General features: G+C 39.9%; 1 protein-coding gene across 1 annotated transcript in view; it reads left to right on the forward strand.

Annotated features, from left to right (window-relative positions):
• LOC106956208 (protein tyrosine phosphatase receptor type N2) overlaps window positions 1-16435 on the forward strand; it is a 183725-nt gene that overhangs the window by 137254 nt on the left and 30036 nt on the right. Inside the window, exon 14 of the mRNA XM_015046893.1 lies at window positions 10562-10759. Within this exon, the coding sequence (XP_014902379.1) occupies window positions 10562-10759 (198 nt within the window). The remainder of the gene's footprint in view (window positions 1-10561; window positions 10760-16435) is intronic.

The following is a 16435-nucleotide window of genomic DNA, read 5'->3' on the forward strand; positions in this document are numbered from 1 at the left end:
CCCCCCATTTTTTTAAAGAACAGAGTTCATGTGACTATGACTTTTTAAAGCCACCCCCCCCCCCCCCCCACACACACACACACCCTCCACATGTAAGTGCCTACACTTTCTGCTCTTCTCCAGAGATTTTTAACTCCTGAAATAAACTGTAATGCTGCGTCAGACAGCACAGAAGTTTGACACTTGTTTGTGGATAAATTGTTGCTTAGCTGTCAGGAGAAAGAAAGAACTAACAAATATTAGTAAAATTATGGTCTGTGGTTAGGATTTGACAACTTACTCGCAAAACTCCACTTGATGTGGAAAGAAATAACTGTAAATTGTGTGTGTAGTCATAATTAATCAGGGTTATGCCGGGTTTTGCTCCCTCTGTTGATCCTGTTCTCCCCTGGTCTTCGCTCAGTTCTGGCGTTGTCATCCTCACTGTTCAGCTCCCATCTTAGCCACGTAAACCTCGTCTCTTTGTCGGCACGGTGGTGTGGAGGGGTTCCCTGGGTTGGATCCTGTATGTGTGTAAGTGTGTGCGTGTGTGTGTGCGTGTGTGTAAGTGTGTGCAGTCTCTGGGGCTACAAGCAATTAAAGCAGACAGAAAGTGGCAGGCTGCCTGAAGGCTTTACTACTGCAGCTCCTTCATGCTGACTGTCAAACACACACACACACACAGCTCCCCAGTCGGCTGCATGTTAAGCATTCTTGCCCCTATGTCCCGTTTGTTTGAGGCCTCGCTTCGTACCTTTGCTCACTCCCACTTCACCTTCCATGTATTTGGCCACAGCCCCGCCCCCTCCCACTCTCATCCCCGCCCCGTCTCTCAAACGGACCGGGATTGGCTGGCGCAGACAAAGGAGACGTTGATTGACGGGCGTCGACGCAGCATGGCGTATGGGAGCGTTTGGCGAAGAGTCGGTAGATGAAGCCCGTCAGTCACTGAGGCTCTGGACTGCTCCATGACTGAGCCGGTGTCACGTTTAGATTATCTCTACTGCTCACCTTCCATCTGAAGTCCTTTTTTCTTTCAGCAGATATTATTATCAAGGAATGAAATGAAAAAATATCTTATCCTGACATTATCCCGATTGTTTCATGCATTGAGAGATGTCGCCTACATCAGAAGGAAATGCAAATATTAACAATGGTCTCCAAAAAACAAACACATTCAATATTTAAGGTTTTATTGATGATTATTTGCTTTTCTGTCTAAATTCATGCCTTTTTTTGGGGTTAATCAGATTCTTGGTATAATTCAGTTTTGGTAGCAAAATTGTTTCCATTACTAGATAGAAATATTGTTTGTTACATTGATGAAATCTATATATAGTCACTGCATCGTCTCCCATGATGTCTGATGGAAGATGAGCGCCATGGCCGAATTCTGAATATGTCTCATTTATATCTGTAATTTTTAATGACTAATCATGTGATCAAGCTTATTCACGTATGACTTTAAGTGCATTTCTTCTTTAACCGAAATAATAGTGTTTTTTGACATTATAATTGCATAATACTGAAAAGATTTTGTCAAGTTTGTACATCAAGCTTAGAAAAAATGAATTCAACTGGTTTTTCATTTGCATACGGAGTGTAAATTAATGGGACTTTTACTCTTAGCTTGGTAAATATTACATCTTTTGCCATCACAATATTGTACATATAATCTTGCAAAATGGCTGAATGGAGCTGAATCTGGATTTAGCTGCAGCATTTGGGCCATATTTGAATGTCACAGTGAAAAAGTAGCTCAGCTGATTCAATAGTCCAACCCTCACCTCAGAAAATGAGGATAACGAACAAAAGAAGGAAATATTTCAATCAAAACATGGAGAATGAAGTACAGATTTAACGTAAATCCAGAGACCAAGAATTTAAAATGACAAAAGTTATCAGGAAAATTGATCAAAAATATTTTATTTTGATACATTTGATTGTTTTATCATAGTTTGTGCTTCTGAGGATAACAAGTGCAAGAGTCATGATATTGAATACAAGGACCTGTCATGAGCTCATAATAATGCAGTCTAAATTGGCAATAAAAGATTTAACTGTAGCATAAAAGGCATCATGACGTCACAACTCCGTGGCACCATGACCACTGGAAGAGCTCAGCCTGACATTAACCTGTTTGCTTTACAGCCTGATGAAATCACTTAAAAGGATCTGTAATGAGAGAACTATTTTATATTGCCTAACCAACTCAATAAAAACCAGAACATTGATCAATTTTATTACCATTACAGTGGCTCATGATACTGGAGCAGTCTGCCAGAGCAGAGAACGCAGAAGGGCAGGAAGATGCATCAGATCTGAAGAGCGGTTAGTTTAGATTGAGGGGTCAGATCACGGAGGAACAAACACAACTGGTGGCTGATTATTACAATCAACATGATTTCCTCCTCCGGGACAACATGAACATGTACTTTAACTTTAATTGTAGCACACATTCAGATTGCATCTTTAGGACTTAATGAAACATTCATTTTAGATAAAATGAAATGAAACTAACTGGAGAAGACATGTTGATTCTGTTCTAGTATGAACCGCTTTCCATCCAGACATAACAGTTTCATTTATCGACAACTTTTGAATTATGATGCAGAGGAAAATATGTTTTGTTTTTAGGAGTTAGTGGCTTTCCATATCAGTATTAAGACAGGAAATGGGAGAGAAGAAGTTTTATGTCTGCACCACACATAAAACTAAATGTTTCTTTATGTACCAGTTAGATTCGGCTGCATACAACCTTCACTAGTTGTTTTCTGATTGTTTAAGAAAGCTAATCTTCAACACGGCAGTTTTTTCCCCAGGAAATGACCTTTTGATGACCACATGCGCATCTTAATCATACAGTTTGTGTTTGATATCCTATCAGAACATCTTCTCCATATTGTGACATTTAATCATCCATAGGTACATTCTTACCCCAGGATATGCAGAATAAATAGGTAATGAGTGGAAACCTGTGATTAAAAACGTCCTACACAAGAAGAAATGAGTCTCAAAAAAGCTGCACTGTTTGTAACCAAAAGGAAAATTCAGCTGCACCCTCCAACCCCAGGAGGGCAGCACTGAGATGGCTTTGGGCCAAAAATATTGAAGAATTAACAAGTTTACATGAAAATGTCAGTATAACGTAAAAGTAGCACTCTTAACCTATTTAGACAGTTTATCTGTAACATGAAGTTGGCTCTAATTTACCATATCAGACTGCATGAGATTAGGAAAGGGTTTAACGTTTAACGCTGTTAAGCCTTCGGGTCAAGTAAAGTAGAACAAATAAAAAATAAGCATTGTAGTGCCAGATTATTTATTATCACATAATAAATCCTCGGGTAAACACAAATCTGTGCAGGATTTCCTTTTTTTTTTTTTCCACTTCGGCTTCCCTTTAGCCTCCGCCATATTTATTCCACCTTTTATTTGTTTGTGCTTTTATTCAGAATTCCAACACTGAGGCCTCTGAATTTGCTTTGGCCAGAGCAGCATGTAAACAGAGGCAGCCCCCCTTTCTGCCCCGCTGCAGAGACACGCCTACTGTCACCCCATGGTGATGCATGCAGCCCCTGAGAGTCCCCGGCCTGTCGCCTCTAACAAGAGGTGTTGGGGATGTTTTAATGTTTGCAGGCAGAGATGCACTAACGGGCGCAGATCACACAAATACAGCAGTCTGTCTCAGCTTAATTGTAGGAGCTGCGTACGCGTTTCTTCTGGTCTGCATGGACATTTTCTCTGAAGATGTCATCTTTCTCGACATCTTTCTTCAAGAGTAATTGAATTTCATTGATTTCTCTGCTGTTGTTGCCAGAAAATAAATACAGCAATCCACATTCATTGGCACTATGGGATAAAAAGAAAAAAAAAAAGGCTTAAAACAAATTATTTTTTTATTGCAGCAGCATTATTTCCCACTGAGAACTGCTCCGGTTCTCAAACAAGTGAGCAGGTATTTTTACCTCTGATTCTATTAATCCCCACACCTGAACCATCCAACCTTAACCTTTTTATTTTAGCTCTGATTGCAGCTGTGGTTGAGTCAGACCAGCGACTGTTTTCCTGTCTTTCTCCTTTTGAACATTCTGTGTAAAGTCATATTTATGCCACAGGGAAAAAAGCACTGGACTCTCTGGTAGATTATTTTTTAATGCTAAAACATAAATTACAAAAATGTCCCAGCTGTATTTAGTTCACGGGTCCAGATGAGTCTCAGTAAACTGAGAGGCTTGTTTGTCAGATGAAAAGAACCTTTTGAAAAGATGTTGCCTTCAGCTAATATTTATGTTTTAAAAATGTTTTTTATTGGTCTGATATAATCTATCAGGTGTTGTGTTTTATAAGGTGTAAGGGGAATTCAACAAATATATTTTAGCTTATTGAAATGGATCTTTTTTGGTCATTAATGCCACTAAGTTGGACAACAATTAAAAAAAAATCATTATATAAATTTCTACTAAATTTCTAATTTATATATTTTATGTAGACATTTAACAGAGGTACAAATGCTGTAAATAATAAGAACATTGGTTATGAGCAAATATAAACTGAATCTGGATATTTTTTTTATTTCAAGTCAAGAAAAGAAAAGTTTTGTGTATCAGTAAAAAATAGTCAATATCATTGACAGTCAGAGCCGAAAGGTGATTAAAAAAAAGTAAGTCTGCTGTCCTTCAAGTGTGACTTAAGCTTTTATTTTTCACTTTTATCTATGCCAAGAAAAAGATCTGATTATCATTTTTATCTGAGAGTCACTTTCGGTTTTAACATTGTTCTCCCTTCCAGACACATTAATTTTCATTCATTTAATTTTATTTTAAAGCTGATTTGAAAAGCCTGACAGAGATAAATAATCCATCATTGTAAACATTGATCCACCTATCTTATAAAAGTCAAACTTAATGTAGTTGTTGAAGTGGCTGATGCAACGTTTTTGATTTGCCAGAAAGCAAATGATTTAAGAGCCGTCCAACACATTCATCCCAGTGACTGAAAAGGCCAACGTGAATGTCCTGGAAAAGACAATTTCATCACCGCTTTACCATCAAGACGTATCCTCAGTCGACTTTCAGTCCACCCACACTTAGGTTTTACTCTAAGGTATTAAACTGTATTAGAAACATTAAGGTTCAGACGAAACTTTTCTGTTCGGGCCGGTCCTGACTCATAAACTTAAAAACACAAACAGAAGCTGTAAGCAGTCTCAGCAGAGTGACCTCCATATCATAACGCAGTGAGATTAGTGGGATGAAATGTGGGAATCGATACGGTGTAAATAAAGGTTCTGGTGGTTGTGTGCTTCCAGCTCAGGGATCGGAGGCATCAGAGTGGTAAATTTGCACTCTTTACACTGTAAAGCTGTCTGGGTTATACAGGTTCTTTACATTTTTTCACTCTTTGCCCTCTAATTGGCTCTCAGAGGAAAGCCATTTTGAAGCAGCTTTAATTACATCATAACAAAAATTGCTGCAGCTGCAAAGTTCAGTGTGTTGGGATCGTTCTGCGATTTCCCTCGGAGGCACAAAACCGAACCAACAGCCAGAGAGTCAGACTAATTCATCGAGACAGTATTTGATTTGTATTAAACATATGAAAAATCAATGTTGTTGGATCCATCTTCAACCCCCTGGTCTAAATGGAGAACAGTGTATATTTTAGATTTTTTCCACTTTCTCACCAGTTTGACACGTGAAACACGTCGGCCCTGAGTCTGTTCATCGACTGGAGAAAAATATTTCTTATTTCAGGATAAACTTCTAATTATAAAACTGTACTTGAAATGAAGAGATATTAATTTAATATGACTGATTAACTCAGCTCACCATCTCAGCTCATCTTGGGCTTGAAGGAAACTGATTTGGGATTTTTATTGGTTTAATTTAACTGTTTTAATTAAATGATATTAAACACAACTTCAGGAAATTGAAGAAATAGAAAATGGAGCACAAGTTTGGATGAAATAGGAATTATCTTTGATCAGTATTTGGTAAGAATTATTTGTAAATCATAAAGTATATTCACACTTCCTCTCCAGTCGTAGTTAAATGTTTTTTAGTTGCATGTTTTTTTGTTTTTTTTCCAGACAATAGAGAGTTTCTGGCTGGATATTTGGTCACTGTCGCCTTACTTTGTTTAAACTTTTGGTTTCTTAGACTGCTCCTATGGACCATCACCAAGTTGTCAACAGTAGATGTGTTTCCATTCACCATATAATTGTGCAATTTGACATTTCGAAAATAAATTTGCTCAATGGAAACTTGGTAATTAAAAAAAAAAGCAGCTACTGTTGAGGTTGTGGTTTTAAAAAGACCATTAGATAACCTTCATATGTGAGTTTATCTGTTTCAGAGCCGGTGTCATTATTCTCTTGGAGCACTGAGTTTATTCCTATATTTGAACCGTTTTGCTGTTTATTTGTGGTGATGAAAAATGTTGAGGTCGTCCTCCATTTTTACTTTTCTCTATTGTTATGTAATGTACTGGTATTGGCAGTTTAACAGCCGGTTTGTAGGTTTGGACACCTACGAACTCCCTTCTTGTCACTGTGGCCAAACACCTTGAGCAGTTTGTCTCATCTGAACCTCCAGAAGACTTTTGGTTTCTGCAAATTTCAATCCAGCTCGTTTCTATAGACACGGTCTTTTGTTCTTCCTGTTTCTATTGTGATATAAAAAGGGTTTTCCTGTGGGCAGTGATACTGGTGTTCCAGTGGTTTCCAGTTCATGACACTGGAACCTTGTTGATTTCTAACCAGTTTCATATCATCTGAAGCAACTACTTCCAGTCTGTGGCAATGATTTTAAATATTTGGTTCAAACTGATATTTGAGTCTGTAGTTTTTTAGAAAAATCTCCAAAAGATTTTTCTAATGTAAATCTAAATTTTTAAGGTTTGTTGAGTTCCTTGGACTTAATATTCATAATCCAAAGAGTGCTGTAAAAAATACTTTTAGGACAAGTCCAATAAATAATTAACCATTTCATAAATCCAATCCCACATTGGACTCTTCTGTATGTTAGAAAGCATGTTGGCTCAGAATCTTGTAACGACTCTGTTTAACACTCAGAACCAAGATGGATAAGAATCATTTTAAATGTGTGGTTGTACTGAGAGCCAGTCTGGTTTTCTAATTTAGAGAGCTTTATCATACATTAATGGTGCTATCACATGGTTAATTGTTTTGTGCATGAATCATTTGATTCAGAATATTGATTGAAAGGGCTTTTGTTATGAGATAAGATGATTTACTCATCCAAACGAACAGCTCTGTGGATCAGTAAGCAGAGACTCACGACTAAATCTGAGAAATCCATTAAGTCTGCAGCAATCAGTCAGAACTTTACTCTGTTCTCATTTTGTGAATTGCAAAAAGTCAAATGTAAGGAAACAAAACGGTTGGATATGTAGAAATAATCCTTTAAAAATACTTCCTGTTGGAATATTTAAGACATTTACAGCTGGAGATGTTTAGACATTTATTAAATGATCAGGAAAGGTTTTAAAATGCAATCTTAGTTCCTCATCTCAGATTTAAAGTCGTATTTTATTTACTGGAATAACAGCCTTGTGTCCCGCGCCAGCCTGTTTTCACCTGCCTTCCAGCCATAACCCCTAAACCCAGGTGCTTTAATAATCTGAACGCGTTTATGAGTCCTTGTCCGAGCCCATAGATCAGTGTCAGCCTGCCGACCTGCGAGAACATCCGTTAGATCTGATACGGACTAATGAAGGCCCTCTCACATTACCTCTGCTGTCAGTCAGACGCGCTGTCGGTTAATCATCAGCATCTCCCTCATTAGGAGACACAGATTCCCACGGAGATTGGCTCTGCTGTCCTGCAGTAGCTGCTGTCCTTGCAGGTGGAGCTCTGTGATTTATGGATCTGTGGAAGACGTTACAGAGCCTGTGCCAGTGTGACAGGTTCAGCTTTTATTTCCATGTCAGTCTGGAGTCAAATACAGTTTTCTGAAGGTGTAATTAGTAAATGAGTGGTTCTTACTGATTATGATCTGAAGCTCCACCAAAGTGCTTCTACATAAATGGTGTCATGTTTCAGATAGTTACAAGGAGTGTGTTTGGTAACACTTTGTTTGAAGAGGCGTGCATACGACATGACACCGTCATAAACATGACATAACATCTGTTATGAACATGAAGAAGCCTTCATGAATGTTTATGACTGTTGTCATGACATCTCATTTGATACATTACGGCACTTTTAATGCACATTTTAATTAAACTTTGCATTTAAAGTGTCATTATTTACCAAATGACACTTCATGACAACTGCTCTAAGTATTCGTCATGTTTCTGACATGTTTGACATGTTTCTGACTGACTGACAAATAAAGTGTTACTGTATGTTTTACTCATTCCATAATGAAGCTGCATTTGACTCCTAAAACTTCACCCTTATTCATGTAATTGTTAAAGTTAAACTGATTTGGTGAGTTTTTGAAATTGCAGAGGTTGATGGGTCCAAGAGATCCTAAAGGTTCATTCTAGGGTCTTTTGTTAGGTTGGTCTTCTTGACGTCTCACCTTTCCGTCTCTGCTGTTTGTTGACATGTCTTTATTCCGTCTTCGAGTTTTGCAGACAGAAACGAGGGAAGGAATAAATCTGGATCAGTGGCAGAATGTCCTCAGGCTCGGCTCACATAGTTTAACTCTCTATGGTGATTAGTCTGAAAATCTTCCTTCCCTCTCCCATCTCAAAAACAAATGAGGAGTTAAGTGTTGTTCTGTCAGCGCAGGCAACTCATTTGCAGTCTGAGTAAAATCATAGGCTTGCATTTAGAGCCACATTGTCTCCCGGCATTGTCCTTTCCATCTACGGAGGGAGGCGCAGTCGCTCATTACAGCAGGCCGACGTTAGCGCTCGGAGCGCTGTGAAGGAGAAGTTAGACACTGTGTTAATATTTCATTGTGGTCACGTATCCAGCAGACAGAAAATGACAGTTTGCTCAGGCGTGTGAATGAAGATATTGTATTTGCTGCAAAGAGATTGTGACAGACGGCTTTTCTCTGAAGTTTTCCTTATTTAACCAGTGAAAGCCTGCTGAGCAGTGAAGACTTACTGGACGAAAGTCAGGAGTTGATGAAGTGCCTGAAATTTCATGTTTTTCAAAAGAAAATTAGGGAAAAAACCCTCTTCAGAGGACACAACTTCTCAACACTTACAGTTGGGTTTGAAGATACAGCTGCCTGCCACTGATCCCACATCATCTGGCTGTAGAAAGAAAACACAGTCTTTGCTATTTGGAGGTGTTGCGGATCTTCTGTGTTCTTTGGTGGTTTCTGGGCTTAGCCGTCTGAATGGCCATGTAGATCCAGAACGTGTCTGAGGGACTCTGTGTGTCCTTCAGGCCTGGGAAAACCTTGGTGTCTCCAGAATCAGCTGGGTCGGGTCGTTTGGTAGAGATGTCTGGGTTTCATGTCTGTGATCTCAGCAACTCGCTTGCAACCAAAAAAGCAAACTTTTGTTCACCTAAAAACCTTGATCTTGGTTCAGTTGAAGTGAACTCTGGTGCGATTCGAATGCGTTTGTGAATGCCAAGCGGACCAGAGACAGCTCCCAGAGCAGGGCATTCTGGGTAAATACAACCAAATCAAATGGAAGAGTCTAGCACTAGTGGGAGAAATGGATCATGGTATTTTACCAAGCACAAAAGAGAAATCCTATAACTGCTAAAATCTGATGCTTCTCCATTTTTGTCTACATTTTGCGAAGAAGGAAGTTGCGCTCTTGTCTTCTTTGGAGATTCCTGTGTCATTTCCTTCAGTGGTTCTTGATGCAGCGCCACCACAGGCGAAGGAAGGCAAATGATTCAAAGAGCTTGAATCATTTGACACAGTGTGAAAGAGAAGCACATCAGCTGAGAATGTGAAAATGTCGCAATTTTGTCGTCAAATCAAGCTGATTCTACAGAACTATCAGGAATAAAAACCTGGCTTAGCTGCTGTGCTGGTTACGCCATAACAGCCATGTTTAGAGTTTGTCCCCAAGTGTTGGATTTCTTGTACAGCATATTTAAGTCCCATGAAACTCAGATGCCTAACTTAAAATAAAACTAAAACAAACTTGGTCAATAAAGTGAAGTTTGTCAACAGGAACTTTAGATCTCATTTGAAATCTTTTGAAAACTCGTCGCCTCATCCCAGCTTCCCCTGCACATGTTGAACTTCACTTTCCCTAATGTTCATCCCCGATCTGTAAAGTAAGTCTGAATACGACTTTCAATGTAAAAGTGCTCTGAGTGATCGGTAAAACCCTGAAAGTGCTTTCTGAATGCAGTCCATCTACATTTGATGTCATGTTTTACGTAATTAGAGTTAAGTGCAGCGATGGCTCTGGGATAAATCTGGTCTTTATTCTGACTGAGCGGCATTTGATCTGACAGAAGGGATATTTTATCTACATTCAGCCACATTTTTTATGTCTCTACTCTGTAGTCTCCAGGTTTCACATGGTCCCTGTGAAGACTAAGTGTTATATCTGTTATGTTTCGTAAAGCTCTACATCACGTCTCGTCATGACTTGAGCTGTGATTGATGAGTCCGTGTCCTCCGCTCCGCAGGAACTGTGTCGGCAGCGCATGTCGGTCAAACCCTCCGTGGACCGTCCTGAGCCCATTTCCTCCAGGATCAACAGCGTCTCGTCTCAGTTCAGCGACGGCGGTCCGGCCATCAGCCCCTCCGGACGCGGCAGCATCTCCTCCTGGAGCGAGGAGCCCGCCCACTCCAACATGGACATCTCCACTGGCCACATGATACTGGTGAGTCTCCAGTTCAGACGCTCTGCTGTGATTTCGCTGACTCATCTTTCACATCTAAGATTATGCATTTTGTGATCATGAAACATTTCAGATCAATATTTGATACATTTTGTTGTTTGTTGAGTTTGAATTTGCTTCACCCATCCGGACTTTATTATATTCAGATTAAAACATACAACCGTTTCAGTAATGAGCATCAAAAGTCATTTCAGAGGGAAGCTTTGAACTTAGATTAAAAAAAAACTTGATAAGAGGAGGAATTATGTGCTTAAATGCCTAATTCCTAATAAAAACCAAGTAGATGGAGTTTTTAATCCTGCAGATGATATTTCCAAAAGTTGCATCAGTTTTTGATGTCTAACAGTGATTAAAACAAACAAGAAGAAACTTTTTCTTCACTTCTTCCTGCAAACTTTGTGTCTTGTTTAAATGCTTTTTCTGCTGTGCAGAACTGAAGTGTGATCTATGCAGTAAAAGAATGGACTTTAAGGACAGATGTATGAGGATGTGATGTTTCACAACTTAAGCTGTTTGGAAACACACTGATGCATTGATGGGCAGAGAAATCCACTGAAACATCAGCCCAAAGTTTCCACTTGGAAAGTGGGAGAAACTGATTAAAGGGAACATAAACAATAGAATAACCAGATCTTACCGCTCAGTCATCTTTGTGATTTTATGATTAAATTACTGCTGAAGTATTTCTTCTTTGCAGATATTACCTTTACAGCTCCTTCTCAAAGTTAAAACGAGCATACAAGCACAATGTCTACATATTAATGTCCATCATGACCTGATGAAGCATCCTTTGCTCCCTCCACCTTCCTCTCTGTCGTTCCTGAAAGCTTTTTTTTCGAGAGCTAGCTGAACTGTTTTGGCCCCGTGTGAAACATGGCCGTCTGCGTTTCCTGCACACACAGAGCATTCCCTTCATGTGCAAACACACACCTCTTGTTCCTCTCATCCTTCCCCCGTTCTGCGTGTCTCTGCGCCTTCGTACATCTCATTACTCCCACAGCTTCTATAAGCAGCCCTCTCAGCCTCGTCTGTTCCCGCAGATGAAAATCTCGATTGAACCTCGGTTGCATTCTGTCGAGTGCCATCGTAATTTCGATGTACAGCTACTCACTTCAACAGCCCACCTCCTCTTCATCCCTCCCCTCCTCTCTCGCTCTCCATGTATTATGAAGCTGCCGGCGAGATGTGATAAAGCCGGCTGCTTCTTTTTTTTTTTTTTCATTTTTTGATGTGTTCAAAGATTCTAATTACCCATGAGATTTGTGTGCGGCTGAAATGACTCCCTCTGCAGCCTCTGCAGTGAGTCCCTCTGTTGTTCCACGCAGGCACACAATCAAGCTAAAATATTTCTTTGACAGGCGCAGCCACAACACTGAACAGCTCCTGCGTTTGAGGTGCTCAGGTTTTATGTGGCTGTAAATAAATCTGAGTAGAGGTGAACATGTTCAGGTAGAATTTCCTGTCGATCTGAAGAAGCCGATAGGAAGAATAAAATGAGTTATTCGTAATTACATACTAAATTAATTCATTTAATTCATGGGGTCAAGATACTGGCTCACATTATGTAGTATTAGAATATTTGTAATGTGTAAATAAGGCAAAGAGTTCAGCTGGTCATGGAATTATAAATTCTGAAAACAACATACTATAAAATATTGTTTTAATACTGAGATATTATCATTCATAAAGAATGTATGGTGATATTTGGACGACATACCACAAAAACCTGATTACAGAAAAAAAAAGGTTTGGTAAAACTGAAAGTAGTTTCCTCAAAATGTATAAATGTCAGATTAGGTAACGAATAGAATGAAAAACCAGATATTACCTCATGGATCACATCTACATTAATCAGCAGAGTCACTCTTAGTTGCAGTGTGTAGTTGGTCAGAGGAAACTTTGAGCTTCCTGGTTGAATTGGATCTTTCTAACTCGTCTGACCTGCTGGAGTCAGAGCCGCAGCTCCTTCAGCACCATGGACAGCTCCTCCCGCTCCGTCACGCAGGTCTGACGCTCTGATTGGTCCAAAGCAACGCATCTATCACTGCCTCACAACACAAACAGGAGCCTTGACACAACAATCCCTGCTCCAGCACTTTCTATGGACTCAAAACGTGAACTTTTCGAATCTGAAGGATGTGTGATTTGTTCTCTAATAATTGTTTACATATGTCTTGTACTTACTGGGTTATGAGAGAAGAAGTGGATTTACAACCTGCAGCAGGAAAAAGATGCAGAGAGGATTCCAAAGACAGTTGAGAAAATATTTACAGAAATGATTTTTCATACCATAAAACATGGGAGGAAGGGCAGTTAGTCCTAAAGAAAGTCACAAACCGGTAAAGTAGATAAAACACATCCAGCCATGGTGCCCTGCAGATGATGGTGAACTGACCTGCCTGGACCACTGCAGCGTTCCCACCCTCTGCCCAGGTTCTGCTTTGGATTAGGAACAGGACTGTACACATTGTGTAATCCTCCTGAAAGGCAGGCCCATCAGACTGCTTCACAACGTCCTGCCTCAAGCTGTTTGGATTCAATTTATTTTATTGCTAAAATTCTCAGTTTTCTCATCTTTTTTTGTGTTCATCTTTTCTATTGTATCTAATTTTGAACAATAACTTGCTAAATGTTTGCAGAGAAATGCTTTGAGTTTCCTGTAAACCGTTTGCCTCACAGTGAAGTGATTTGACTGGAAGCCTGATGAACGCAGCAGTAAAACCAGAGCAGTGTGTGTCTCTGGACTGTAGTGAAAGTTTTGACTTGTTGTCTGAGGAATCCTCCATGCTTATGAAAACTCACAGTGACTGACTGACATCAGCGCCATTCAAATGCCTCCTACTGCTGCATACAGGAAAAAAACCCATAAATATGAACATGCATTTTAAGGTGAGCCAATTTGTTTTATTGCAGTCTTTCAAACTACATTACATCATACATCATCTCCTGCTGCTCCGTTTTCCTCTCTTCTTTGTTATACTTTTGAATTAGACATTATTCTCTTTTATTCTTTCTTCCCTCCTTTTCTTTCTTTTTTTTTTTTTTCTCTTTGTGCCCACGTTTTGGAACAGTGCCTGTTTGTGTGACTGCTCATATTTCCCTCTCGCAGTCAAAACTGTCAGCCGTACAAAAATATTCACTCTTACAAGAGACCTCATTTCGAATTCCCACCATGATGTTAAGTGCAGACCGGAGCCGCAGGAGCAGAGGGTTTCCTGGCAACAAACCTGGGCCCCGGTCGACATGTTTGAGGGGGAAACTCGAGAGACTGAAAACATTTTTAGTTTTTTTTGGAGCGATATCACATCAGGAGTCACAGTCCTTTGCGAAGCAGCGAGAAAAGAAAAAGTTAATATTTGTTCTGACGGTGCAGCCCGTCCTCGGATGAGGTAACTGCTGAGCAATTATTAAGAAACCACAACTTAAGAGGAAGAATTGACATTGCCACTGATGAGTTGCTTTTCCCCTCCTCACCCCCGCTCAAATATTAATTGCCACTTGTAAACCTCTGGCAAATTGTGTCATCTTCTACCCAGTGAGTTTAATATGAGGAGAACCAGCTTTCACCATCTTATCCAAGTTAATGTAGCTCCCCTGTGACGGGCTCTTGGAGGACCCTTCACCACCCCCACATCCTCTTTGCTTGTGTCTTAAGAGGATTAGGCCACTCTCTATATAAAGCACATTATCTTGTCCTTTGTTGCTGGCCAAGTAAGTGTCATAGATTATATTGCTGCTGGAGACTCCGCTGAGATTTGCCTTGCTTGGAATGTGTCTCCTCGCTTTTTCGTAGCTCCCCTCCAGGCCAGGCGCGATGTGATACGCAAAGTTGGAGTAGGTCACAGTGCAGATGGGGGGAGGAAGAAGCGACTTCGGGAAATGGATGTTAAATCACTTTAATATGGTCAGCTGAAGAGGGGAAAGGCTGAGCTTCAGAGACGATGTACTCATGTGACGGGATGATGTCAGCTTCTAAAACTGAGGCAGCTGCTTCTGCAAATAAAACCGGATTAAGTTTTATTACGTGAATTATGATTCTATGTATTGAAATCAAAGCGTGTCTATGTATCAAACTGAGGCTCACTGGATGTTCTCCCCTTTTCTGGCCATCATCTGAGTGAGAGAATCCCTGTAGAGTCCCTGAAGTGCTGTGATCTTCCTGTCTGCCTGCAGTTTGAACCCAAACACGTCGCCTTCAGCATGTCAGGAGTCCTAAACACATGGAGGGGCTTCCGTGTGATTGGCTGAGTCATCATTTCTTAGGCTTGTGCAGGTCAACATGCATCTCTGATTCAAGAAAAAAATATGACATATGATCGATCGCTCTATCATGATGCAGATCTATTCAGTATTCAGCTAACCAAAGTAACTGATTATAGCTGATTGACTCAAGCAATCAGCTAAGATTCCTCCTTTATTTTACCGGTTTCCCAGGAATTACTCTGAGACTCACACCTGGCCACAGGTACACCTGATATTTATCAGGTTAGGGATGACAGACTCCAGACAATAACTGAAATCCTCCAACACTTGAAACCTCCTCTAAAATCGCTTATTTTATTACATCAAACACCAAATGTACCATAATATGCATTAATGAACACAGTGGAAACTGTCTTAGCATCACTGCAGAAGCTAACATTCACCGTCTTCCTTATTTACGCACTTGGAGGTACAGCCAATCAGCATCAAGGGAAATAAATGGTTCTCCTGGATTGGCTGTCAAGTAGCTCTGCACTTTGGTGTTTCAGCTTCTCCAGCTGCATTTTCTCTTGAATATTTTAGATATTGTCACCTACCTAAAATACTGATCTGTCGTTTTGTTTTGCCAAAAGTGAGTCTTTTTTTTTCTTTTTTTTTGCCTAAAACATCTTTTAGAAAGAAAGAAAGAAAGAAAGAAAGAAAGAAAGAAAGAAAGAAAGAAAGAAAGAAAGAAAGAAAGAAAGAAAGAAAGAAAGGAAGAGGTAGTGTTTTTTTACTTGTTTATTTTGCCAAATTAATGTTTGGCATGAATGGCAGGCCATTTTAGGAAGGTGATGATTTGCTCTAAGAAAAATCAGTGAATAGGTGAAACTGCAGAAACTGAAGCATGATTAGGTGAAGGTGCCCTGCATCTCGTCTAGCTTGGAGAGATTTGTGATGGGAATGTTCAGATCTCTGAGAGGAGATGTATAATAAGTAAATGCTGATGAGCTGAAGCGTCTGTCTGATCCTCTGTTGATGCAACTTTCAGATCGTCACCTTTAAGCCATTTTTAGGCTCCTCAATTTGTTCAAAACTCAAAAACCTTCCAGAAACCCTAAAACCTTAAAAAGACAAAAATCATGTCTGGCACAGTAGAAGACGGTGGGTGGTTTCGCTTTTCCTCTTCTGGAAGTAAAAAGACACTTTTGTTATTACTTCATAAAAAGGTTTATGAAGTAATAACAGAAATAAAACACTAAATAAGGATGTGATAAAGGGCACAGTTGCATTTTGGCCTCTCTTCCTTACTGAGTAACTGCGTCCCGCTGTGATTTCTTCCACCCACTTCCCCTTTTCATTCGCCATCTCAGTCGATCCAAAATGGCTCCCGCATTATGTCACCTCCCATGCGGCCTGGCTTCCATGCTGCTCTTTCCTACAGGTGCTTCTGGATGGTGCGTCAAAGCCACAATG

This window comes from Poecilia latipinna, unplaced genomic scaffold, assembly GCF_001443285.1.
Source record: "Poecilia latipinna isolate Pla-1442-1.1 unplaced genomic scaffold, P_latipinna-1.0 Scaffold797, whole genome shotgun sequence".
NCBI classification, from domain to species: Eukaryota; Metazoa; Chordata; class Actinopteri; order Cyprinodontiformes; family Poeciliidae; genus Poecilia; species Poecilia latipinna.